This window comes from Microtus pennsylvanicus, chromosome 20 (genome assembly GCF_037038515.1).
Source record: "Microtus pennsylvanicus isolate mMicPen1 chromosome 20, mMicPen1.hap1, whole genome shotgun sequence".
NCBI classification, from domain to species: Eukaryota; Metazoa; Chordata; class Mammalia; order Rodentia; family Cricetidae; genus Microtus; species Microtus pennsylvanicus.
This window is the reverse complement of record NC_134598.1, coordinates 20,148,740-20,174,836: the sequence shown is the minus strand read 5'-3', so window position 1 is coordinate 20,174,836 and position 26,097 is coordinate 20,148,740. Positions and strand designations below refer to the sequence as shown.

Here is a 26,097-nt window from a genome sequence, read left to right as displayed (position 1 = left end):
TGCTACTCAACCTATCAGATATTAAAGCAATATATTAATTTCAAGGAAAGAAGACATTGTTCATGATGATGATAACAAACAAAATATAACTGTTGTTCTTGATTTTCTACAATTGTCTTTGTAAGCTGCACATGCTAGAAAATGGATTTATCAGAGAAATAAATTATAGTTTTCACAACATTGAATGTTTACTCTGCATTCTGCATTCTTCTTGCAAATAAAAATATCCTAGGAGTTTTATTTGCCATTGGAATAGTGAGAGAGAGAGACAGAGACAGAGACAGAGACAGAGACAGACAACTTTCTGAAGTAACTATTAGCTAGTTGTAACATTTTTTGGCATTCAAACGCTAGAACTCTAAGTTTCGGATATATTATTCTATTGGTTCTTTGCATATTTTTCACTGATCCTATGTCCAAACAAAATGGAACAAGGAAGAGACACTGAGGGTTGCAAATGAGTTACCATTAAAATTCACAGAATAAAAATTTGTCATAGAAGACTCAGAGGTTGACATCACTTGCCTTCTGGAACTGTTACCACAAGACCAGTGTAAATACTTTGTGAAAAGGCTAAAATGATTCATTTGATACTTATTTCATCAATAAAAAGAACTATAGTATGTATTAAATTTATATAAAACCCACAAATCACTGTATATTTCCTAGCATTAAATAAATGATACAGTTAGTTCTTGAAATGTAGAAACTGTGAGAATAGGTAAAATGTTCTCAGAAGCATTCAGTTCTAATCTGAAAAGTGGTTCCCCATATTTTCCACAAACACCCATATTATAGGAAAAAGGGGGTTTTATGTAAATATTTTCATTGTTCAATTAATCACTGTGGTGCCTCGAATCAAATTCAGTGCTTTGCACATAAGAGGCAAATATCCCACTCCATCCCCTTCCCTTGTTTAATATGAAGCAGCCCGTTTTCCTTCAGCTCAAAACATTTTAATATACTTTCTGAGTGTCTGAAATCAATATATGCCATTACAATCAACCTACCTTATAAAATATAGTATCAGTGTCATGCTCATGAATTTTAAAACTATAGACTTTAACAATACCGCCCGGAAGAGGACTTGGGTTCCAAGTCAGCCATACGAAGTCTGAAGTGTAGTTGATTAAAGTCAGATTCTGAGGAGGTGCTAAAGGCGCTGCAGGGAAACACGTTATAAAACTTGTGTTCATAAATCGTGTATCACAGAAATACTGTCTTGATTCTAACTACTTGAAGAAACAAATTCAGAGAGATTTATAAAACTACCACATGTTATAATTCTCAAAATAAATACCACAAATAATTTTGCTCCTATATTTATGACCCTATGCTTCAAAACAGTTTTAAACAGAACAGGCAATTCTGAAGCCTGACCTGGGGGGTATAAAAGGAAAAGAAAAGAGATCAGCAAAGTAGAAGGAGGATGCTAAGTTGGCTACCAACAGGATCTAATATTTTTTGTTGTTCCGGCTGTTCCTTCAAAACAGATTGTGCAAGGTGAACAGAGAAATCACTTGGAGTAGCATTATCTTCCAGCTTACCTGATTCATCTGTGTAAAAGAAAAGAACACTAGAAGGACCGAGTCCTTTCACTGTTCTTGCAGCAGCAAAAAAGCTATACAAGGTAAATGGCGAGAGTTCTTCCAGGACTATGTGGTTACCGGAAGTGACGAAAGAATGGTTTGCCTGCGGTCCTTGTAAAGTTAAATGATAACTTAGAATTATACCGTTTGGCTTTAATGGGGGATTCCATGATAAAAGAATTGAGGTAGAAGAAAGGTTTTTAAAAGTGTTGATTATTGGTGGAGTTTCTGGAACTACAAAAGAAAAAGAGAGTGTTAAATGAGAACAAATTTTTATTAGTAACGAAGATGCTTCAAATATAATTGGGCTTCATTTTATTAGTGAACTGGTTTAACTGTAAGTCACTTAGGACTTACTATGTCTACTGATAAGATAATTAATTGAGCACATAATTATAAATAATGTCTTCTGTAAAAAAAACAAAAGCAATGCAAACAAAGAGGACATTAATAATCTGCAAAATAAGCAACAACAGTGTCTTCCTACCGTCTTCTTCCGTTTTGATGTGTAGCCGGGCAGTATAGGTCTCAGAGAACCCCTTCTCTGTTGATGGTGTAATTTGAAATATATAATCGGCATATTTTTCCAGATTATCAAAATGTATGCTGTTTTCACGTGTAATCAGAGGTGGCTTCGTGCCGTGAGGACTCTGCTCAGGAGTCAATGAGACATAGTAGAAGACAAGGCCATTTGGCTGAGATGGTGGAGCCCAGCTCACATTTATTGCGGTTGATGAAATGGACTCAAAAGTCAGGTTTCCAACAAACCCTTCAGGTACTGAGGTAGGCAGTGATCAGAACATGAAAGTCATTCGTTATTCCAGAAGTAACAATTTACAAGTTGAATGTAGTTATTGAAACACCATCACCAGCTCATACATGTACATTCTTTAAATAAAAACATGCATATTCATATAAATATGAAAATTATTAAAAATAAGCCTTTTCATTTTGAACACATGGAAGAATTGTGTTTCTATCGTATTCTTCTGACGTACCTTTCTTACCATGTGGGGATTACATGTGTTTATATGCAACACATTTCTAAGTAGAACCAATAATTTCTTAATTTTCTAAATAATACATTTGATTTCCTTATTCCAATGACTATCTGAATATGCAGAGACCGATCCTTAGAGTCCATAAGAGACCTGGTCAAAGTCATGTTTGTAGTATGAATATTTAATTCTAAACTTTTCTGACCCCAGAAACAAGATGTCTCCAGCCAACAAAACACTAACCTGCATTTGTATTTTAAGAAATTATCCCACTTATAAAATTTTAATTTTCAGATATTAACTAGACTCAATGTGAATTTGAAAGTCTCATAAGATACAATGCACAGCAAATAGTTATTACTTGTGGTGCTGCAATTATAACTGATAAACTATTATGGGTTGCAATTTCCTGGACGAGATCTACAATTAAGAGAGTCTGAAATGGTATTGACCACATTATACTAAAAGGTTTTGTTAAACATTCCTTAACTATACATTTTCACATGTTGATTATATTCTATGGGTGAACCTGTCCTCTACTCAAGTTATTTTTGCCAAAAACAAGGCAACGTTTTTCATGTTTATATTGGTAAGTTAACATTTTTTCCAAACAGGACACTTTGGGATTTAACTCAGTAGAACTTTAAGTCAAAGTCATTCTCAATAAGACAGTAATCTTTATAAAAATAAACAAGAAGGGGGCTGGAGGGATGACTCAGCAGTTAAGAGCACTTGCTGCTCTTCCTGAGGATCTGGATTGAGTTCCCAGAGCCTACATTGTGACTCACACCCTCTTTAACTCCTGTAGTGGGGGCAGGAGAGTTTCATGTCCTTTTCTGGACTCTGAGGGAACTCCAGTCCCCTGATGCACTCACAAACATGCAGGCAAAACACCCATACACATACAAATAAATCCTTAATATTAAACAAAATGGAACAGAAGCCATATGGGAAATAGACAGCGATTTGCCTTCCTTTTCATTTTAGAAACTGAAACAAACAAAAAAAATTTCAAAATCAAGGGTTCAGTCATCATAGTTGTATGAATGGCCTGTGTGAACAGCATTCTGAAGAAGCTGTAAACAAAAAATTTCTTTTAATGCAAATAGACATTTTTATTACGTTTGTCACAAAGACAATTTAGAAAACACTTCATGAAGTCCTGCATGGATTCAAAGCCAGAAAAAAAAAAGTTAGCTGCTGGGGATTCAAAACAACTTCTGAAACAAATGATCAGGTGTCCTAACTATCCCCCAAATCATCCGTGCTTGCAGGAGTACTCTTCCTTGTCATTCCAGATGACTGGGACATCGCTCAAAGCAACAGAAACAACAGGATTTTAGTGGATTGATGAGAAGGAAGCCTGTGTTGAGCCTGTCCATTATTCAAAAGTGATTTTTTTTACCAAGAACAAGCAATGTATTCCTTTGTTGTATTTATATTACTCAATTTATATTTTTTCCATTTATATATGTTCAAATGTTGTTATAAAGTATGAAGGGCAGAAACTATGGTACTTCTTATATATAAGGCTGTAATAGAACAGATTGGTAAAATGAGATCTAATGAACATTAGAAGTCATAAAGAGAGTGTTCAACTTCCAGGTGTTTATGAAGAAACATGTAGAGAACCCTCAGCTCATCCACAGCACAGCGCTAAAATAAAAATAAATAAAGTAAAATAAAAACCATCAACCATGTGAAAATAATATTATGCAGGAAAAATAGAAGAAGCTGTTATAGTTATAGTAGTCAGAGCTGCATTAGATGTACTTAAACTCCTAGGACAGTATTAAATGTCTAACAGATTTTAACACCAATGTACACAAAGAGAAGTTCCTGAGAAATGATGAGATTTTTAAGTTTCCTGATTAAAGATAAAATTACGTGTACATTTACATACTGTCTTGGTCTGTGTATACAGGAATTACGTCACTGCTTTTATTCCCGTTTCCGACAGAAGTGCTTGCTGTGACCCAGAATGTATAGTAACTGAATATGGCCAGCCTGTATATTTTTGTAGACACTGTTGCGTTGTCAGGCTCATTGGTTACTTCAAGGAGGGTAAAATTCTGAAAAATAAGCACATAGTTGTAATAGTTCAGTGTGTTTTAGTAGACATGAGTGTTGCAAAAATGGTTATTGACTGTCTGTTATGGTTTTAATATTTCAATTCTTAGGAGAAATAGCATAAGGCAATGTTATCATAAAAATTGAACTGGGCTGGGCGTAGTGGTACACATCTTTAATCTCAGCATTCAGGAGGCAGAGGCAGGAAGATCTGGTCTATAGGAGTTAGTTCCAGGACAGGTTCCAAAGCTAAAGAGAAATCCTGTCTCAAAACTAAAAATTAAATTGGAGCTATGTTTGTACTAAAAGTGAACTAGGTGGTAGCAGTTTTTCTTTTTAGATCACTACATCAAATATTAAAGAGAAACACACTAATGTTATATACAGTAGAAAATGTCAAATGGCCAAGAGAAAAAACTCTGTGGTTATGCTGGCTAAGCTCAGTTTCCCTTAGGAAACTTTTAGGCATTATTCCAAAGTATTAGATATTTTTCCAACAGATTTGAAAGAAAAGATTAAAACAGCTTTTCATATTCTTTTTTCCATGAATAATAACAGAAGTGTTGAAGTATTTGCCTGATCTACAAACTCAAAGCATTTCTACTATTCATCTCCATTGACTTTTTATTACACTGTGTAGTGAGCAATGCAAAGGCAGTTAACACACTGATATACAGAGTAAAAATAATATTCGATATTTTTTCAGTAATAAGAATTTTGTGCTGCAATTTCCTTTCTGTACAAAATTTAAAATAAAATATATAATCAAACAAAGAGAATTCTAAAATAATGAAAAATAATTTAAGCAAAACCACAAAGTTAGTCAAGAGTCACGCATCTAGTAATTTCAACACCTGGAAGACTGAGTCAAGTGGATCCCTAGTTCAAGGTCAGTCTGCACTACATAGTGACTTCACTGATACACAGAAGACCCTGTCTCAATAGAAGAGTATCATTACCCATACTTTTATAAGAAAAATGCACTATACAATGTACACTAGTTACTTTAAATCTTGTAGACCTAAACTCAAGTACAACAAGGCAAGGTTGAACCAAAAATCTAATCTCAAAGGTTCTTGGCCCCTAACAATAAAATAGGAATAGCTATTCCCACTTTATAGGGAGTTACTAAGGATTAGACTCCATTGACACACACAAACCAATTAATACTGTGTTTAACTACAATAAAAGCAAGAATAATTTGCTTAAGTAATTAATTAGGTTACTCCATTTGATTAAGTTTATAGTCAAGATGATTCTAAAATTCACTGACTTAAAAATTTGCTAAGTTTTTATGGTTCCTTTCACATTATCTGTAAGTACAATAAAAGATTTTCTTTGGTTTTGTGGTGCCTTATTTGACAATAGACATGTTAAAGACAGCTAACAATTTTTCAGAAAATATGATATATGAGCTTGGATGCCATCTAATACTCTTGTACCCATAGAATAGCTGTACACATAGAGTCACTGCCTGATATAAACACAATTTAAAAATATTAATTACTGGAAGGTTATTAGAATGAATTTTAGCTTTTCTTTGGAATAGAATTCATTCTAATTATCTGTAAACATCACAAATAAACAATGAATTATTTTGAATCACCCAATATTCTTTCCTGTTGGGTGTATGTCATAGACATACATAGACACCAAACAATTTCATAAAATCTTAGACATTATCCAGGTGATTATTTCATTAATTTCTTCACCTTGTATTTCTTATTTTTGTCTCATACTGTTTGGGGGCTCAAATTACATAATTAAACCTTACATTTTGCTCACGTAAATAAGACCAGAAGGTATCTTACAAATGCTTTCAAAGTTGATTATCAAGCAGACTTATTTTAACACTTTTAAATGTATGTGACATTTTGTCAGACATCCTAAAAAACATGACACATATTAGTAGAAACAATAATATAAGAGGTCATTTCCTCAACTAAAAACAGTGTGTGATAACAGAAAAGGTGGATCTTTGAGTAGCAGTAAACAGCTTACGCTCCTCAAAAAAGCATGGAAACATGGGTGTACTTCATGCTCAAATGCTTCTGAATCATAGAACTAAGTGCTGTAAATCTTGTTCCATGCTAACAATTTTATGCTATTTCAATTAAAATATTTCCAGGAACATAGAAGAAATATGAATGTCATATGTTCCATTTTTATTCATTGTGTTAGCTATAACAGAAGAATCCTAAGACAGAAACCAGATGTCTGGAATAGGAGGGAAATAAAACATGCTAAAGATGGGGGTGTTCCACAAAGTTCTATGAGAAGGAGACAGAAGAAGATAAAAACTATATACATAATCTGCTGTGTAATTTTTCATTCCCAGTATTTTCTCTACCAACTTATAAAAAGATAGAGAAGATATGCCACTTTGAACATTAATTTTAGAGATACATTAAAGCCTGAGAGACTGTCAAGCAACATGAGACTGGGCTTCTGAAATGTTTGAGCATCACTTGCCTATGCCTGCTTGCAGCTGTCACACTTAAAAGCATTCTTAAGATTACTTAATAGGAGATAACCTATTCTAACACCGATGAGTTAAAAATGGGATCATATTCTATACACAGATTTGAATATATAGACTTAGACGATTGTGCTGACACCGGAGGTAGATGTTCAAAACTGAGGGGTAGTTGTAGACAGAGAGAACCAAACTGCAATTTTGCACAAACTGCAAGTATATTGTATAGATGTGTAACTTCTGTTAAGATCTCAAACTGCACAAAACATTTTGTGATGCTTCTTTTAAGTGCAGAAAAAAAGGGGAAATCTTCATGTTGAAAACCTTCTATGCATAGTGTTATAATGTTAAGTCTGAGAGTGACTTTTTGGAAGAAATAATTATCTTAATTATTTTCAATTTTCAAAAAGGGATAGAAGTTCTGCTTGATGTATAGAAAAAAATAAACAGACCCCTCTTTTGTTTTTTGTTCTTAAGGCATTTGTTTAAAAATACCTTCACCTTCAGTTACACATATATCTTTATCTGTGCATCTTTTATAAAGTAGTCTGCTTACAAGGAATGAAGCTTAAAAACTCCACTTGGAGGAGAGAATGTGTGCACTGACCTGACCTCTGGACACTGTGTTCTGCTGCCTTTGCCTGAGGTGGTTTGCAAAGCTCTGCCCTTTTCCTACTAATGCAGCAAGTCATACAGCAACCTAGTCTTAGAGACAGTCAGTCAATCACAAGTCCCGACTCTGAGCGAAGTGTCCTGAGTTACAAATGAAACTCAGCCTCTGCAAAGTACAGTGTATCTGCCTTCTCTTTTAATTAGAACGACACCCAGGAATAGGAATTGCCAAGTCACAACCAATTCAGTCATTTTACCCAGGAAAAACCTTATTCTTCAAATTAGAGCGTTTCTTTTAAATCCGTGTTTCCGAAATTATATTCTAACTCCCCATCTTTGATTGAACCAATCCACCACATTTTCTCTTTTTCATGTATAAGAAATCTGATAAATACTTAATTTGCAGAAATAATATAACTGCACTGGACATAATTGAAAACATTTCTCTAAATTAAATCCATCTTGGCATTTTCATTACTACTATATTCATATCCCAGATAAGTCCCCTCTGCAAACCGCAGTCCCATGACCTACATTCTGCAGACTAACAGCCATATGCCTACTGGTCCTTTTGATAGCTGATGCTAAGCAATAAGAACATCCCTGCAACTATAAAAACTCTCTTCCCAATAATAAAAAATTTCAATTGAGGGAAAAATACTATATGATAAATATTTGTCCTTAAACCCACAGGTAAGTGTAGTACTCAACCCTCATTCCTGAAGCTTCTCTTTTGACAGAGACTATTAAAGAAAAGCACAGCCAAACAAAATGCAGATCAGTGAAGCCATTTCCAATGGACATATCTCCAATGGGAGTGAAGATTTGCAAAAACCAGAGGGTCAAAGAGTTTACTATGAGATTGTGTCTCTTAGTAATGACAGAAGACATACCCACAAAGTCTCATCCACATGGCTTTCCAAATGTGAGCAGAACACAGACAACATCAATGGACATGCCCAAGTGAATGGGAAAGTCTGCAAGGCCTCCACCCTACACAGAGAACTATAGGCAACTACAGAAGAACACAGAAAGTGGAATAACTAGTCTTCTCTGGGGAAGAACACACCAATTAGCTACCTACAACCAAATAGTCAGCCCTGAAAATATATCTATGAGTAACATTATACAGACTATGCAGGTTGTATTTATGTATTGAGGAATATATACAGAAATACATATATGTATGCAACAATAATTAATGAAAAACAGAGATCATAAATCTGAAAGAGAACAAGGAGGGATATATGGGAGGCTTTGGGGAGGGAAAAAAGGAAAGGAGAAAATTGTGTAGTGTAATTATATCATAATCTCAAAAACTAAAATAAATAATTGAAAATATGCAAGAATATTTAATCACTGAAATTGTATTGCATATAAACAAAATTAAAATCTGTTTTCAACTAAGGAGGAAATGATAGCAAATGAAACCATTATTGTTAAAAGAGAAAAGTTATTGGAGAAATTAAATTAAAGTCTCTTTATGTGGTATCAACTTCACTGTTGCAAACATGTATAAAACTGATACAGAGTAGAGGGGGGGGAGAGAGAGAGAGAGGCAGAAGCTGTAAAAGAACCTGACTTTTCTCCACTATTTTATACATCAATAAGACTTTTATAAAACACATGTCTACATAATTATCAATATAAATAGTCCACAATATCAACAATATTAAGGATATAAAAAATAATACCCAGCTCTTACCTGCACAAAAGTACCTGATGTATTTTGGTAATAAACAGAATAATATTGTATGATTCCATTAGGTTTTATGGGAGGTGTCCAAAAGAGAATTATTGATGAAGAACTGAGATTCACATAATGGACATCTTTGGGAGGATCACTGGGTGCTATAAAACAAATAATTCAGAAAATTGACAGACATGACTACAAGTTAAGCTGAAGTGTCTAAATTTTGCAACAGTTGTTAAGTTAAAAACGGGAATAATCATTTTTGAAAATTCTTAATTTAGGGATAGTATCTGTGGGAATGTCAGAAATTAAATCCATATCATGGGCTGGGCTTTCCTTCTACTCTTAACATACGGTATCTACAGACAGAGCTTTCTTGCTCATACAATACTATCTTGGCTCTAAAAGATTGCCACTGTTCTTCATTTGCAGACAGTAACATTGCCAATTTCTAGTACAGAGTATGTGAAAATGAAATCCTATTTTAATGTATGGTCTTGAAATAGCAAAAGCTAAAAGCAAACAGAAAGTCAACCTCACATAGTTTACTTTGACACATTTAGCCTACAGTTAAAATATTGGTGATGTGTGCTGAATCCATCCGCAGATCTTAGTCCTTTACTCATCAGAACCCTATGACGTCATACACTGTTTCCACCTTAGCAAACGGGAAATGGAAGCATGGACCAAGTACTTAGATTTCCCAGCATCACACAGGAAGTTGATGCAGTTTTGTATCCAGCGAATGATGGCTATTAGGCTTAGTAATAACGTTGATATTTGATATTATTTTTGAGCTGACTGTTCTTCAGATTGATTGAGATCCCTGAGGACTCACCTCCCTCTGGTGTTCGGAAGTTAATGGTACTGCTTCTTGTCTTCCCGTCGCCAAATCTGGTGCTAGCTGTGACATAGGCACTGTAGTCCACATTATAGTCTAAGTCTGGCAACTCCAGTGATGCTTCAGTTGCGTTAATAGCTTTTAATGATGACTTATCCCTAAGAGAGACAGAGGAAGAGTGAAACCGACATTTGAATTAATTGCCACCCCATAATTTTGAGAATAACTACATCAAAAATATGTGTCACTCCTACAAGGTAATTTATTGGCTTAACTTAATAAAGCCACCACTTCTCTGAAATATCAAAAATATTTCAGAATACTTCAATAAATTAACTTCATTAGTTCTCAAGTATGTTTAGTCATTCAATCGAATGTTAAGTGTTTATAATTACAATTGGCTTGGGCCAATTTTAGTGAATCTTGGGATAGTAAAACTTCATTGGCTTGAGACACCGCTAAGAAAATCACTACTTTAGATGTGTCTGAAAGTGTGTCTTCAGAGAGGATTATGGAGAAAGATATCATGAATGTGGATGACATCATCCCAGAGGTTGAGGGTCTGGGTAGAACAACCATAGAAAACAGAAGAGTTAATGAAAGCATGATGTGTCTCCCTTCTTCCTGGCAGTCATGCCGTGAGGTGTTCCTACAACAACATGTACCATGACCAAATCTAGGAGAATAATCATCATCACAATTTATTATTATTATGATTTCTGTTCTTAATTTGTTCTGCTCACCCAGGTATTTATTTCATGTTTATTTATGTATATACAGCTGTGCCTGTCTGTGTGTAAAATGTTAGTGATGGGGACTGTGGAAGCCAGAGGGATCATATCCCCTGGAGTTGGAGTTATAGAGAGTTTTGAACTACCCAACCTGGGTGCTGGGAACATACATAACTCTGGTTCTTTGCAATAGCAGTACATCTGCTTAACCCCTTAGTAACCTCTCCAGCCCTTGAGCAGGTATTCTACCACTATAACAGAAGACCAAACCCGACATCTAAAAACTTACATTAGCACACCTTGCATACCAATGCTCACATACTCCCTTCTCTCTATTGTTGTCAAGATAGTATTTATGTCATTATTTTCTCAGATAAATCCATCTCTCATATGTTGTATAAAGGTGAGTTTTAGTTCTAAGGCAATCCAAACAAGTAGATGGAAAATACTAAGCAAGAGCATCTTCTTGTGTTTTGTTTGTTTTGAGGCAGGGTCTTGTGTAGCTCAGACACATTTCAAACTCATGATGTCCTTCAACTCCCGATTCTCCTACCACCCCAGCCCAAGTGCTGATACCCCCCAAAATAAGTGTAATAGTTATTACATTTAAGAGAAATGTCATTTTAAAACAAAAATATAATTTACAAAAGAAAAACAAACAGAAATGGCAACTGTTATTTTAATAAAACCATTAAAGTCATGTGGGATTCCCCTCTGTATGCTATGAAATAGTTTTATTGGAAGTTCTTAATAAAGAAGTTGCTTTGGTCTGTGATAAGGCAGAGTATAGCAAGGCAGGAAATCCAAGCAGAGATAGAGGAGGAAAGAAAAAAACTGAGAACAAAGAGGAAGTAAAGAGGAGAGGGGAGTGGACTATCCCTGAGAATCAGCCTGTTTTCCTGATTTTAGTAGCTGCTAATAGGTCGTGGGTGGCACAGAAATCTCTGGAGCAAGTGTAACATCTTTGTCTCTGAGGAGCCATCAGTGGGCAAAGCTGTAGCCTGGAAGACTGACTCTCCCTGACTTTGGCACCTCTGCAATTGTGGTTATTACTTTCGGTATTAGCTGGGTTAGTATTTAATTCTCTGTTCTGCAGTTATTATTTTAATGTATAATATAATTTGCATGTGCTCCATTATAATGTTTCTTTTTCTTATATAAAATATGTTATTGTGAATCTTACATTAGTTATATCATCTCACATGTTAATAAAATTATTTAACATTATTCTGTTTTGTTATTACTTAATATGGACATGCCAGGAATAATATTCAGCCATTGTTCTCTTAATTATCCTTTGAATTATTTGGCTTTCTCTCCTTAGTTATTACTAACAATAAGCCAGTGGTCATCCTTGAACAGAAATCTTTTCATTTGTGGTTCTTTTATTTCTACTTTTGAAATTTTGTGACCATTAAGTCAAATGGGTTTAATACTTGTCTTAGTGATTGTTGCTTCTCAATAACTACCATTCCAATCTTTAAATCACTGTTCAGTTATATGAAGAATATATATATATTGGAGAGTTATATTGGGTAAACTCGCATATTGATCCTGATACTATTAGTTTCTCAAATTCTACAAGCTTTAACTGACAAAGACTTCTAATTCTGTTTTCATGTCCCTGATCAAGCATGATATGATACGTGTGTTCATGTGTGTTAAACAATCATGACATGAGGTTCACTTTTAGAATAAGCTAGTATCACATATTACCTATCTCCTATTCTAGTCTTTCAAGAGGTGAATAGTGTATGTCTTTGGATAATGTCCCAAACATAGATGTCTTTGTTAATTCAGAGATGTAAGTAGGAAACCAACATTCAAGACCAGTTACCCCGGCTTACTTCTCATCTACTTTATATGAAACACTGTGGTAGACATCAGTATGATAAGAAAGAGATTTATATCCTTAAATCAAACAGAAAGCAGCAATTTAGACCGAAAGAAAAAATTTAAGGTGATGAGTAATTAAATTAAATTATGACTGTAGCATGGGAAAGGAAGAGATGTTAAAGTCAGAGAGGGAGTAAATTGTTCACCTAAAAAATCGCTGCACAGTACATGAGTGGACCCAGGAGCTGAGGGTGATGTGGAGGGAAAAACTAGAGAGGCATGTCTAACCTTTATCTATCCAAAGTCATGGGCACATCATATTTAAAGACTATGAAAGTTACCCAACACTGAATCCCTGAAATAGACAAATTTATATCATTCAATTTTAAAACTTTGAAAAAATGTAAAAAAAAATAGTCTTCTGTAATTGTTTGGCTAAGTTTAATTCTAAACTTGGCAGAATGTTTTAAAACCATTTTTGATTTTGTATCTCAAAAGGATCTTGATTTCCTTTGGAATCATTCTGAAAAAAAAATGCCATGTCATTTTCTTGTTTCAGTCATGACCTATTTAAAGAAAATATCTTGAATTAGCATTAGTGCAGTCTTAGAGATAAAGTTATTAATTATTTTTAATTGCAAATTGTCTGACTGAATTATAGCACCTAGGTCAAAAGACAATTCCAGGGCAGTGGTTCTCTTTCTTCTTAATGCTGTGACCATTTAATACAGTTCCTCATGTTGTGGTGAGCCCCAACCATAAAATTATTGCATTGCTACTTCATAACTGTAATTTGCTACTATTATGAATTGTAATGTTAATATATCATATGTTGGATACATGATATTTGACCCCTGTGAAAGAGTAATTTGACTCCAATGGGGTCACAATCCACAGATTAAGAACCACTGTTCTAATACATGAGACCAATTCCCCTTGTTTACCAATTTCATATGCCTTGGAACATCAAGCCTATGGTAAACAACAATTTCTTACAAAGAAACAAACATCTATAATACTAAAATTACATGGCCAGACCTAAACAAATTTCTCCATTTCTTTAAATATGGAAAGGCATACTTTACTAATCAAGGTTGAGAGTTAATAAAAGGTGGCAGTCTTAATTCTCATCCTCATCATTTGATATTTTAGTTCATGTACGTAGTCTTAACTTGATTCTTGATTTTCTGAATTCATTTTTGAAACTATGTCTATTACTTAAACATTCTAAACTCATTCCCTTTCTCACTAAGTACTGATAATCAAACTGATGTTAACATTCATTATTTGTTACTTACAAAGTTGCTTTCTTCCTACTATAAACTGGTGTTTGCTAATTCATTTTTCCACATACTGGAATCCCGCTAGAGCTCCTGTTTGATTGTATACTCAGTTACCTCATCTGTCCGAGCTTGTTTCTCTCATTCACTCAACACAGCACTATAGTACATCCCATAATGCTACCTTTCAACCTCCTAAGAGTCATGGTGACTTTATCCTTCATATGCGGACTCTGTTGAAATACTCTCTGACTCATTAACCTGTCATTACTACCAACATTTCAAAATGAGAACTCTAGCCAAGAAATACCCCATGTTTGGTGCTGATTTATATTGAGTGTTTTTAACTTTAGGTAGTACTTTCTTGAGATATGACATTACTAGGCATCCCAGGCTGACCTTGAACTCATGGTTCTCCTGCTTCAATGTCCCAAGAATTGGTATTACTCAATTATTCCATTAGGACACTATGTGGCATTCCTCTCTGTATGGTGTGAATACCATTGGTGAATGAAGAAAACGCCTTGGCCAGTTGAGGTGGGGGGAAAACTGAATGCTGAGAGAAAGAAGGGCAGAATCAGAGAGAAGCCATGTAGCCCCACTGGAGACAGACACTGAAACTTTGCTGGTAGGCCACAACCATGTGGTGATGCACAGATTAATGGAGATGGGTTAAATTAAGATGTAAGAGTTAGCAAATAAGAAGCTAGAGCTAATGGGTCAAGCAGTGATTTAAACAATATGGTTTCCATGTGATTATTTTGGGGCTGAATGGCTGGGAACGAACAAGTGACTCTCCTCCAACAAGAACATTTTCTTTTTTTTTTTTAATTTTTAGTTAGTTTTTTTTTTTTTTTGAGACAGGGCTTCTTTGTGTAGTCTTTACTCTCCTAGACCTAACTCTGTAAACCAGGCTGACATCAAACTCACAGATATCTGCTTGCCTCTGCCTCCCAAATGCTAGGATTAAAGGCATGAGCCACAACCATCCAGCAAGGACATTTTTAATAGGATGAAAATCTTGTAAACACTGCAAAAATGATACTATGCATCATTTTTATCATATAAACAACCATGTATAAAGATTAGTTTTTATAGTACCCTGGAAATTTTTAGACTCATAAATTTAATTAAGATCTGTATTAGAATTGCTTTAAAACCCCAATCAAAAACCAACAGCAAATCCTTTAAAATTATTTTACATTGGCATATTATTGCATATTTAATAAATCTATAACCTCTTTAATATTCTACACATTTTTATTTCTATACATGTGTTGATACATATCTGTCAAACTGTGATTCAGTATTTCTTCTCATAGTATTTGGCAAAGAAAATATTTTAAGGCAAGATTTATATATATGCTAGAATCACAGATTCACTTTTACTCTACTGTCTGTTACCTATACCTTTTAGTGTATTCCTTCAGCAGTTTTGAAAAACATTAACGCTCAGTTTTACTGACTCATGGCTGACATATGCAGAGACAATATTGTTAAATCCAAGCTGCATTCAAGAATACAGCAGGTAAATTAGCTTTATATGATTTTACAAAATCATCATGTCTCAATTCAAAGTGCATTGAAAGAATAAATGTACAGTGTTCTAATAAAACTATTTAACTAATGTATTTGCCCTCAGCAAGGACTGTGTACCATTGAAAATATATAATTTATTGACATAAATGAGGGAAAAGGTTAATTTATCATCTTGATATGGTGAGCATTATTTCATGATGGAAAGTTTAGAGGAACAAATTATTTTAAACTGTAAAAGATTAAGACAGATTTCTGAATAAATCATCTACACACTGTGACTAACATAGTCAAAGAAACAAAATGATTACACATCAATCCTCATGAGCAATTTTGTAGAGAAATATTCATGACAAGGAGAAGAGTCACCCAGAATGCTAAATATAAAATCCTTTATCTCAAAAACACAGTGACAGAAAGACTACTCAAAGGGATGGTTTTATAAGAATTTTCAATTATCAGAAGAACTGGAATGACAAAAACTTAGAATCATGGGAGATACAGGAAATCTGGACTAGAGATGCTGTTCTACACAGTAGACATCACTTATCAAGATTCTAAGGGAACCCCAGATAATGCACATCAGAACCAGGGACTGACCCTATGTCTCACTAACTTGAAATCCATGAGTAGGGAATGGTGATGCCTGCACCACACCTTCTTAGATCCCCAGAAATTACACAGAAGCTCAAAACTGTCTATAACTCGTTCTGGAGGATCTCATGGCTTCTTCTGACCTCCTCAGGCACCAGGCACACATGTCACGGAGGCAAACCACTCATACATATAAAATTTTAATTAATCAATTAATGAAAATAACAAATCCTGTATGATTTAAGATCCCAAAATGTCATATTCCCGGGTGAGGATGTGGCTCAGTAGACAGGAATTCTTGCTCTGTTAAACCTAACGGCCTGAGTTCAAATCCCCAAAACTCATATAAAAAGCTAAGTATAGCTGTATGGGCCTGGAAGCTCCACATTTGGGTGAGTGTGGGTGGAGGCAGGCAGTCACTGAGAGCTTTCTGACCAGCCAGTCCAGTTAAAGTATTGAGATTAAGTTCAATGAAAGACCCTATCTCAACGAAATACCATAAAGGTGGATAAAAGAAGACAGCCCATCAGCCTTCTCTAGTCTACATATGTATACATACCATACAGAAGCAAACACATGTATGCACTGTACATGCATACACAACTCTCTCTCTCTCTCTCTCTCTCTCTCTCTCTCTCTCTCTCTCTCTCACACACACACACACACACACACATTCATTTTAAAAAAATGATCACTTCCCATCTGTCAAGAAAAGGGTGTTTTTTTTTTTTTAAGTCTTGATTAAAAAAAATTCTGAGAAATCGAGCTGGGAGGCATAAGTTAGTCATATTATAGTGTCTCAGGGGAATAACAATATTATCCAAGTAGATTTGGGAGGGAAACTCCATGTAAATATGCTCCTTCTTATAGCAGAGGAATAAGTAGAAAGCCTTTTGAAAATCTCAGCATGGTGGGTCACCTTGTACAGCAAGGTTTACTGAGACTGGGAGTGACAAAAAGATGGGGTGGGAAGGGTGTGATCTTGCAGGCACCTCACAGTTGCAGACTAGGGCTAAGAAAACAACAGAAATAGTCTAATATCAGAGGTTCATTGGGGCCTGGGGTGATGGAGGAAGGTCATTGGTTAAATAAAAAGAAACTGTTTGGCCCTCATTGGTTAGAAGATAGGTGGGAGGAGTAAACAGAACAGAACACTGGGAGGAAGAGGAAGTGAGCTCAGACTCCACAGCTCTCCTCTCGGGAGCAGACACCTCGGGGAGACGCCATGCTTCCAGCTCCCAGGCAGACGCAAGCGATGAAACTCCAACCCAGGATGGACATAGGCTAGAATCTTCCCAGTAAGCGCACCTAGGGGTGCTACACAGATGATTAGAAATGGGCTAAATTAATATGTGAGAATTAGCCTAGAAGAGGCTAGATAGAAATGGGCCAAGCAGTGATTAAATGAATACAGTTTGTGTGTTGTTATTTCGGGCATAAGCTAGCCAGGCAGCTGGGGTGCTGGGGACGCAGCCCCGCCGCTCCAATTACTACACTGGGGACTTGAATGAGTCTTGAGAAAATCAAGGATGAAATGAAAATAAGAACTTTCAGAGCAGGAACTATAACTGTAAGTCAGTGTCAGATAAATTCTAAATTGAGGTTAGGCTCAGTGAGCTACAGTAGCACACACTAGAGACCCTGGCTCCCGGCTTTCACCAAACTCCCCTTGGGCTCAGGTCTATCTCGACATAGATCAGAGAAGAAATACCTCTTCAAAGTTAAGAGAATAAGTATTCTTAGGGAGGAATGGAACTTTGAATTTATTGTTTACCCAAGAAAAATTGAACTAAATCCATGGAATGTAAAAAGTATGAGTTGCCTGAAATATTTCCATAGTACTCAACATCATTACAAAAAAAGCATAAAGAACAACTTACTGAGAATAAATATCTTGTTTGATACACAGGACTTGCTAGATGCTAAGTATCTGACACTGTTTTTCACAAAAAGTCCTCCTACTTTTATACACTTCCATATTGAAGATAGACAACTAGAATTATTGCAGTGCTCCCGTTTAGGTGATTAGTATGGATCTTCATTGTGCAAGCCCAGAAAGAGATAAACCTGGTATAGCCATACCCCTTGGTATACTCTCCAGGCGCATGTGTGCTGTGTATTGTGCTGAGACTCCTGGATGCTTGTGGAGAGAAGCATGGTCACAGCATAGAAGAACAAGATGTTTTACTTATATTTTACCGAAACACCAGAAATCCAGGATACAGCGTGCATGGTTCAAACATCTAGAAACCACTGTAGATTGATCTTTTTTATTTTTGATTTATACCCCTGTAACCAACCAATGCATCACCAGGTCCACTGGGCTCTTCTTCCTAAATTTAGGACAAAGCTGCCCACTCCTTCCTCTACTGCTAATATCATCTCTGCCTACACTGTTGAATAGCCTACTTGCCTGGCATCCCGCTAGCCATTTCATCCCCTACAACTCATCCTCCGTAAAGAGCTCAGAGGGCTGGGAATGCTCAGGCAACTCTGAGGGAAAATGGCCAACCAGATTGTCTTCATGACTTGGCCCCTGAGCTTCAGCAGTGCTCTGTCACAATTTTACTCTGCTCCGACTCCATAATCCTGATCAAACCTGACACTTGGTCTTCAAAATGACAAATCATGTTTTCCCATGGTGGGGTAGGGAGTGTGGAGTCGATATCATCTCCTGTTGGAAAGTTCCTTGCAGATCAATGCAAGACAAGAGGAGCCTTCTTACTACTCAGATCATAAAGGATGACAGTTTTATGAAGTCCGTTTCTTTCTTCTGATTGTTTATGAGTATTGAGTATACAATCCAGCTTTCTCTTCACAGTGTAGACTCCCTGAGGATGGGGCTTTATGGTGTCTTGCTCCCAGGGACAGAAGTATTCTACCAATTATTGATGAATGAAGGAATGAATGAACGAATGAACGAATACACGAATGCATGAATGCATCAACTAAGTGGAAAGATGGATAGAGTAGAGATCCTTCTTCCTTTTCACTAATATCACTCATGATGTTCCTAGTGTCATCAAAACTAGACAAAGACACTAGAAATCAGGTATTTATGCAAGAAAAGAAAACTTTAAGGAATATTATAGTAAGATCTATAGAGTATTAGGGGAAATATTGAATTGGGGAAGGAAAGGAAAGCTTTTGAAACAGGGCAATCTCTCCAATGCTGGTTCTTCTCAAATCAGAAATGTAAATGTGAGAAAGTATCTGTTTTTAACAAAATCTCATACAAATTCTATTTTCTCTGTTGAAATAATTTAAAATGTTCTTAAAATGTGTTACATGGGTAGTGGATTATGTTTAATGAACATAAATTAGAGCAAAAGAGAATTCTAGGGTCTCGTGTTGTTAAAAAGCAGTTATAGCTGTTTGTTAACTCACGTGAAACACTTTGGGATGTCATCATTTTCAAAACTGAAGGATAAATAAGTAACAAATGTTAAAATGACCAGTAAGTCCCAGTTTACCATCAATGGAAAGTTGACCTTATTATACCCAAAAGCATATCTTTGGTTTAAACTTCAATCGAAATTATTTTATGTAAGGAAACTTGAAAAAAGTTGTATAGAGCATTTATTTTAAGAGTTTCAAATATTTTAAATCATACACTTATAATCATGTAGGTTGATTATTCAGATCTCCTGGAGTATACGTTTAGTGTAATTTTTTCCATAACAATTTTCTGTTTTAGATGCAAAAGTTTTTATTTGCTGACCTACTGCATAATATGAGCTGTGCTGAGTTATTCATTAAAAAGGATTTTATCTCACCTATTAATAACCAGGGCCCTAATGCAGCATCACATTCTGAAATAAACACTACATTCCTATTAGATTACAAATTAATATTTGTTCTCAGAACTACTCCCAAAAAATTCTTACCAGACATAAACTGTGTAATAGAGGATAATTCCATTTGGCTCCAAGGGTGGTTGCCATGACAACATCACAGTGACACCAGACAACTGTTTCACAGAGAAGTTCTGAGGAGGAGAATCAGGAGCTGGAAATTTTTGACAAAGAATGACACATTTCATTAGATATTTATGGAAAATGTAAATTGAAAGCATTTAGGGCTTTTTTTCTGATAAACTCTATGGTAAACAAATCAGGTTCAGGGTTTCTCTCCACAGATGGGAGGGCTTGATTGTTTACGTTCAGAAGAAACGATGAAAGAAGATTTTCATGGTGCTCATGGAACATCTGCTCCTGTGATTCAATGGGAAAAAAGTATTTCATGAGAAAATACAACTCGGGTCTGTCACAGTGACTCACTGACTGTTCAAGAACATTTCAGTAAATTATCATCCTTTAATAGAAGCCAATGTTTTATTGGGGGTGATTAAAGATATTGAACAATAAAACCCTCCCCAGATAGTGAAGAGTTGAGAGGAAAAGGTGTCACATACTCAAAAAACAAGAAGAATAAGATTGTGAAGGAAGTTAGAATGACTGACCACCCCCAGACCAATGGCATTCCTCAACCTTGGTCATGGCAGAAAACTCTGTGTAAGATCAAAATCTAATCAATGCATCTTTATCATTGAACGGGTCCCATAGAAAACACCAGTGCAGCAGTATAACACATAAATAAGAAAATGGTTAGCATCCCTCTCAATGTTCTTATAGCAGAGAATGGCAGCTCTAGCTGGTATTTCTGCTTTGTTGTTTGCAATGGCACTACCCTGGCAAATGCTGCTGACTACTGATTATCACAAGAGTCTGAATATCATTTAGAGACATGTATTTCCTGTGTTATAAATCATTTCTAAGAGAGAACATTCTCTCACTTATCAAAGCAAACCTATAAATACTCTTTTAGCATCATTATGAGGTATAATTTGTGTTTACTTTTAGGAAGAAGGATGCCTGTCAGAAACTGGAAGTAATTTAAATACAAACATGCAGGACTCCATATTTTTATTCTATAATAAACTTTAATATTCTTTGAAAGAATACTAGAATATATACATATATATGACCTAAGTGTTAATATATCATAGAGAATATATAATGAATATTATATTCCGAATGATATATATTAATACTTTGGACATTTTTATTTTCAAATACAATCCAGAGAAACTAAACTTTAGTCCAGCAAGAGTATCCAGCAGGTAAAGTCACTTGATGCCAAGCTTAATGTCCTGAGTTCAATCCCCAGAACCTACATGGTAATATGAGAGAACCCATTTCCTAGAGTTGACCTCTGACTTTCAATGAGTGCAACACGTATAGATGTGAACACACACACACACAAAAAAACAGAGTAAAAATTGGCAATAGATGAATTTTTAAAGACTAAATTCCTTTACAACATAATCAATTCAGACTCTCAGAGCAGCAGAACACACAAAGAGTGTTCCTGTGGCATGAGCTCATCTCACCTGTTCCCTCTTCACCTCATTTCCCTCAGTCCCAGCTTAAACATAGTGCTCAGCTCTATTTTCCCCAATGCTATGGAGTAACATAATTGCTTCTTTATTCCTAGTGAATAGTTTTTGGAGGAACTTACTTCTACCAGTAACTAAAGTTACACAAATTGCTTGTTTACACACTTCCACACTGAAAGCTCTTTTAGCCAAGGGTTCTAACTCAGCAAAGTCGACTTCCCCGGGACATTCTTCATTTGCTAAGAATTTTCAGGAAAGGCAGAAGGTATTTCTTGTTCTCTCTGTTCCTCAGTCAATATGCAATGGGGCCAAGAATTCAGATGAACACTTGCCTTGACAACCTATTTTTTAATGACCTAAGAGACTCAACATGATAATAATAATTCCTTTTTCATAGAAAACCCATTGCTGGGCTGGAAAGATGGCTCAGCCATTAAGAGCACTGTCTGCTCTACCAGAGTAGAGCCATTCCCAGCAACCATGGTGGCTCAGAACTATCTATAGTAAGATCTGAGGCCCTTTTCTCTCATAAAGTCTTACATGCAGATGGAGTACTCATATACATAAAATAAATAGATCTTTTTTCAAAAGCCAATTATTTCAAAATATATAATATATAAAACATAAACAAATACCATTCCAAAGCATCTCCCTCAGAGTGATTTTCTAGTACAATAGAGGCCTGTGGTTTGCTGGGGGATCAATACAGAATGATCTCTGCAGTAAGTTTGATTTTACCTAGATTCAGAAAATGCATGAGCAAATGACACCAACCTAACCACAAAACCTTTCATCTACAAGCTGTCCTACCTACAAGATATACTGGAGCAGTAATGGCACAGAACTTATGGAAGTGTCCAACAAATGTCTAGTTTAACTTGAGGGCCATGCCATGGGAGGGAGCCCATGTCCTACGCTGCTTGAAAGTCCAGTAACTAGAGACTGGATAGCCCAAAGGCCAAGAGTAGAACCAAACATGACTGGGAAAAAAAACAATGAAATGATTCTTAATGATATTCTGCTAGGCTATTCATAGACCAGTGACTTGTTCAGTCATCATCAAAGAGGCTTCCTCTTTCAGCAGATGGGAGCAGGTGCAGAGACTCAGTCAGACATTATGCAGAAAGAGAGTCTAAATTGGAGGTCTCCATCTGGCCCCTCCCCTTAGAGATCAGGAACTTCACAGAAGGAGGTGTGGTAGGAGTCTGAAGGGATGGAGGACAGAAAGAGAACATGGCCCACTAATCAACTAAGCAGGGCTCACATGGGCTCACAGAGACTTCAGCGACAAGCACAGGGCCTGAATGGGCCTGCACCGGTCCTCTGGGTACATGTTATAGCTGTTAGCTTGGTATTTTTGTGGGACTCCTTACAGTGGGAATGGGTGTCTCTGACTCTGTTGCCTGCTCTTGGGATTCTTTTCCTCCTATTGGGTTACCTTATCCAGCCCCAGTATGAGGGACTTTTGCCTTATCTTATTGTGCCTTATTTTGTCATGTTTTGGTTGTTGTCTCTTGGAGGCCTTTTCTTTTCTGAAGAGAAATGGAAGAGGAGTTGACCTCGGGGAGAGGGAAAGTGGGGGAGCTTAGAGAAGTAGAAAGAGGGGAAACCGTGATCAGGATGTTTTGTGTGAGAGAAGAATCTATTTTCAATTTTAAAAAGTATTAATATTCATTGGTAGCATATTGGCTAATACCTAGGGAAATCTACAATAACAGCCTGAATATATTAATAAGCTAATTCTAATACTTTAAGACTTTGAAAGGTACAAAAATTCTACTGCAAAATGACTATAAGTATCATTAAAAATGTTGAGCACTGTTTAGTTAAAATATTCACATTATTCAGTCTAGAACCTGTGCCTTAAAAACTCCCATAAAACTATCATTTACATTTACATAGTATAGTTGGCTTCAAAGGCAAAAAAAAAAAGATGTTTGTATCTGATTTTTCTCAATATAAATCTAACTTTTGTAGTTGCTCTTATACCACAACACTGAAGCTTCTCTATAGGGCCAGTGCTATGCAGAGCTTAGGTGAAAGGAAATTTTTTACACTAGGTTTTATTCTGTCTAGTCTCCAGTCTATGGCCACATTAGCCCAATCTCATCTCTGCAGGTTCTGTGGAATCTTCACAACCAAAGCCTGTCAGTACGTATGGCAGTCTTACCATCTTCCTCTGTCAGTATGCTTACTGGCGTACTCCGAACTCCTTCCCCTTTGAGTGTACTCGCAGACACCTCGATCACATAGTGGGTGTATTTCTTCAGTCCTAAGTAGAAACAGAATAGATACGCTGGCACAGAGAGTAAATATATCCTTGCTGTGCAGTAGGTAAACGAGGAAATGACTCTCCATTTGACGCTCTTCCAAAAGTGAAAGCCCAATAAACTAGGATTGATTAGCAGGCTTGAAGTACGGAAATAGGGCTGTGGAGATGGCTCAGTGGGTAGAGCAGTAGCTGTGCAATCCTGCGGACCTTAGCTCAAATCTCCAGAATCCATGTCAAGCCAGGGGCAGAACTGTGTAACTGGAACCCCCGTGTTCCCACAGCAACATGGGAGGTACACATGGGAGAATGCACAGAAATTCACAGAAAGATGAGCACGAACACACAGAATAGTCTTCTAACCTCCACGTGTGTGCAGTGACACACACACACACCATGCCCCGCCCCCCAAAAAATCTCTTCTGTTAATGGACACAAGATATAAGATAGTATAGAAAATACCAGATGGAGAGTGTTTTCACAACCGACTATCATAAATTCCCACATTGTTTTGCCAAAAAAAGAATTCTTATTCCTAGTATATAAATCATGGCAATTAAGTTATTTTAACATATTAGGTTAATATTTTCTGGCCATGCTGTCAATATAAAGGTAAATATAAAACGGGATAATTTTATCTTACCTCTAATGCTCTGAGTCAGGGAGGTCGTATTTATAGTTCTTGCCTCGTTGCCATTACTCCTCCGAAGGTAAATTGTGTACTTTTGTATAATGCCATTTGGACTGCTTGGAGGAAGGAAGGATAGCTCAATCTCGCGTGAGGAAATGTTTTTGTAGGTAATATTTTCTGGTGCACTATCAGGAACTGGGGAGGAGAAATCAAAGATATAATTTTTATAAAAACAAATGCACCCTAAAACTTCCCAACTAAAAGTTTTACACACTTGCCAGAAGATATTTAAATACACACATTAGACCCAGAGTGACACACAGTGCTGTGCCTCTTAAACAAAGTGAGGTGTACAGGAACCATAGCAACTAACAGCTATAAAGGGCCAAAAGCCATTTCAAAGGAAAGAACACTCTATGATTCTGGACTTTCTAATTGATATTTTTATTTCCAAACCATGAATACACTACTGAATCTCAAGATAACTTGAGTCATTTTAATATGAGGGAGATAATTTCAAGATCTTCTACATGTGCAAATACATATGAGGTGAAAGCAGAAAATTGGGTTCTTGCTTAAACATCAATGGAGAAAACTTACATTTTAAATTAAAACCCATGTTCTGGTTCAGTTTGCCACTTGGTGGGTCGCTTCTTGGTGGTGGGGGGACAACAACCTCATATTTTAAAAGGGAATTGATTTAAGAATATTGTTCTAATACTTAATAGTAAATTGACTGTAAGAATTTTTTGTTAAAAGACTTTGACCTGTACTAAGCTAAACACTGATGCAAGAAGGAGAAGCAAAACCAGTTTTTTAATGATTTTGGCTTTCACCCACGATACCATTTCAAAAAGTCAATAAGCTAGCTTGGCCCAAAACAGAATCAATGAAAAAGCAAGAAACTGTCTTGATCTTGATTTTTGTTTTCAGGTTCTGGAGAGCATCCCTAAACTGGCCATTTTCTGTAATCAGATTGGTGACTACCCTAATTGTCATCAGAGAGTCTGCATCCAGTAACTGATGGAAACAGATGCAGAGATCCACAGCCAAGCCCTGGGCCAAGCTCCAGGACTCCTGCTGAAGTGAAGGAGGAGGGGGAGTTGGTCAAGGTCATGACAGAGGAACCCACAGAGACAGCTGACCCAAACTAGTGGGAGCTCAAGGACTCTGTACTGACAGCTAGGGAACCTACATGAGGCTGACCTAAGCCCCCCTGCATGTCGGTGACAGTTATGTAGCTTGATCTGTTCATGGGGCTGCTAGCAATGGGATCAGGACCTGTCCCTGGAGCTTGAGCTGAATTTTGTAAACCTATTCCTTGTGCTAAGCTGCCTTGCCCAGCCTTAGAGGGTAAGCTTGGCCCTGCCTAAACTTGAAGTGCCATGTTTTATTGACTCCATGGAAGGCCTGCCTCCATTTCTGAACCAAGATGGAGGAGGAGCAGATTGTGGGACAGGGTAGAGAGGAGAAGCAGGGAGAAGGGAATGAGAGGAAAAGAAGGAGGGGAGACTGTGGCCAGTATGTATAATAAATGAAACTT

The 26,097-nt window shown here is 36.4% G+C and overlaps 1 protein-coding gene across 2 annotated transcripts in view; it reads right to left on the bottom strand.

Annotated features, from left to right (window-relative positions):
- Window positions 1–26,097, bottom strand: part of Ptprq (protein tyrosine phosphatase receptor type Q) — a 176,388-nt gene that overhangs the window by 102,037 nt on the left and 48,254 nt on the right. For both annotated transcript variants that reach the window (XM_075954552.1, XM_075954553.1), the window contains exons 15-23: window positions 24,567–24,749; window positions 23,825–23,926; window positions 20,144–20,264; window positions 10,277–10,437; window positions 9,451–9,596; window positions 4,491–4,659; window positions 2,077–2,367; window positions 1,548–1,823; window positions 1,011–1,162 (exon numbers count right to left, since the gene is read on the bottom strand). In XM_075954552.1, the coding sequence (XP_075810667.1) occupies window positions 1,011–1,162; window positions 1,548–1,823; window positions 2,077–2,367; window positions 4,491–4,659; window positions 9,451–9,596; window positions 10,277–10,437; window positions 20,144–20,264; window positions 23,825–23,926; window positions 24,567–24,749 (1,601 nt within the window). The remainder of the gene's footprint in view (window positions 1–1,010; window positions 1,163–1,547; window positions 1,824–2,076; window positions 2,368–4,490; window positions 4,660–9,450; window positions 9,597–10,276; window positions 10,438–20,143; window positions 20,265–23,824; window positions 23,927–24,566; window positions 24,750–26,097) is intronic.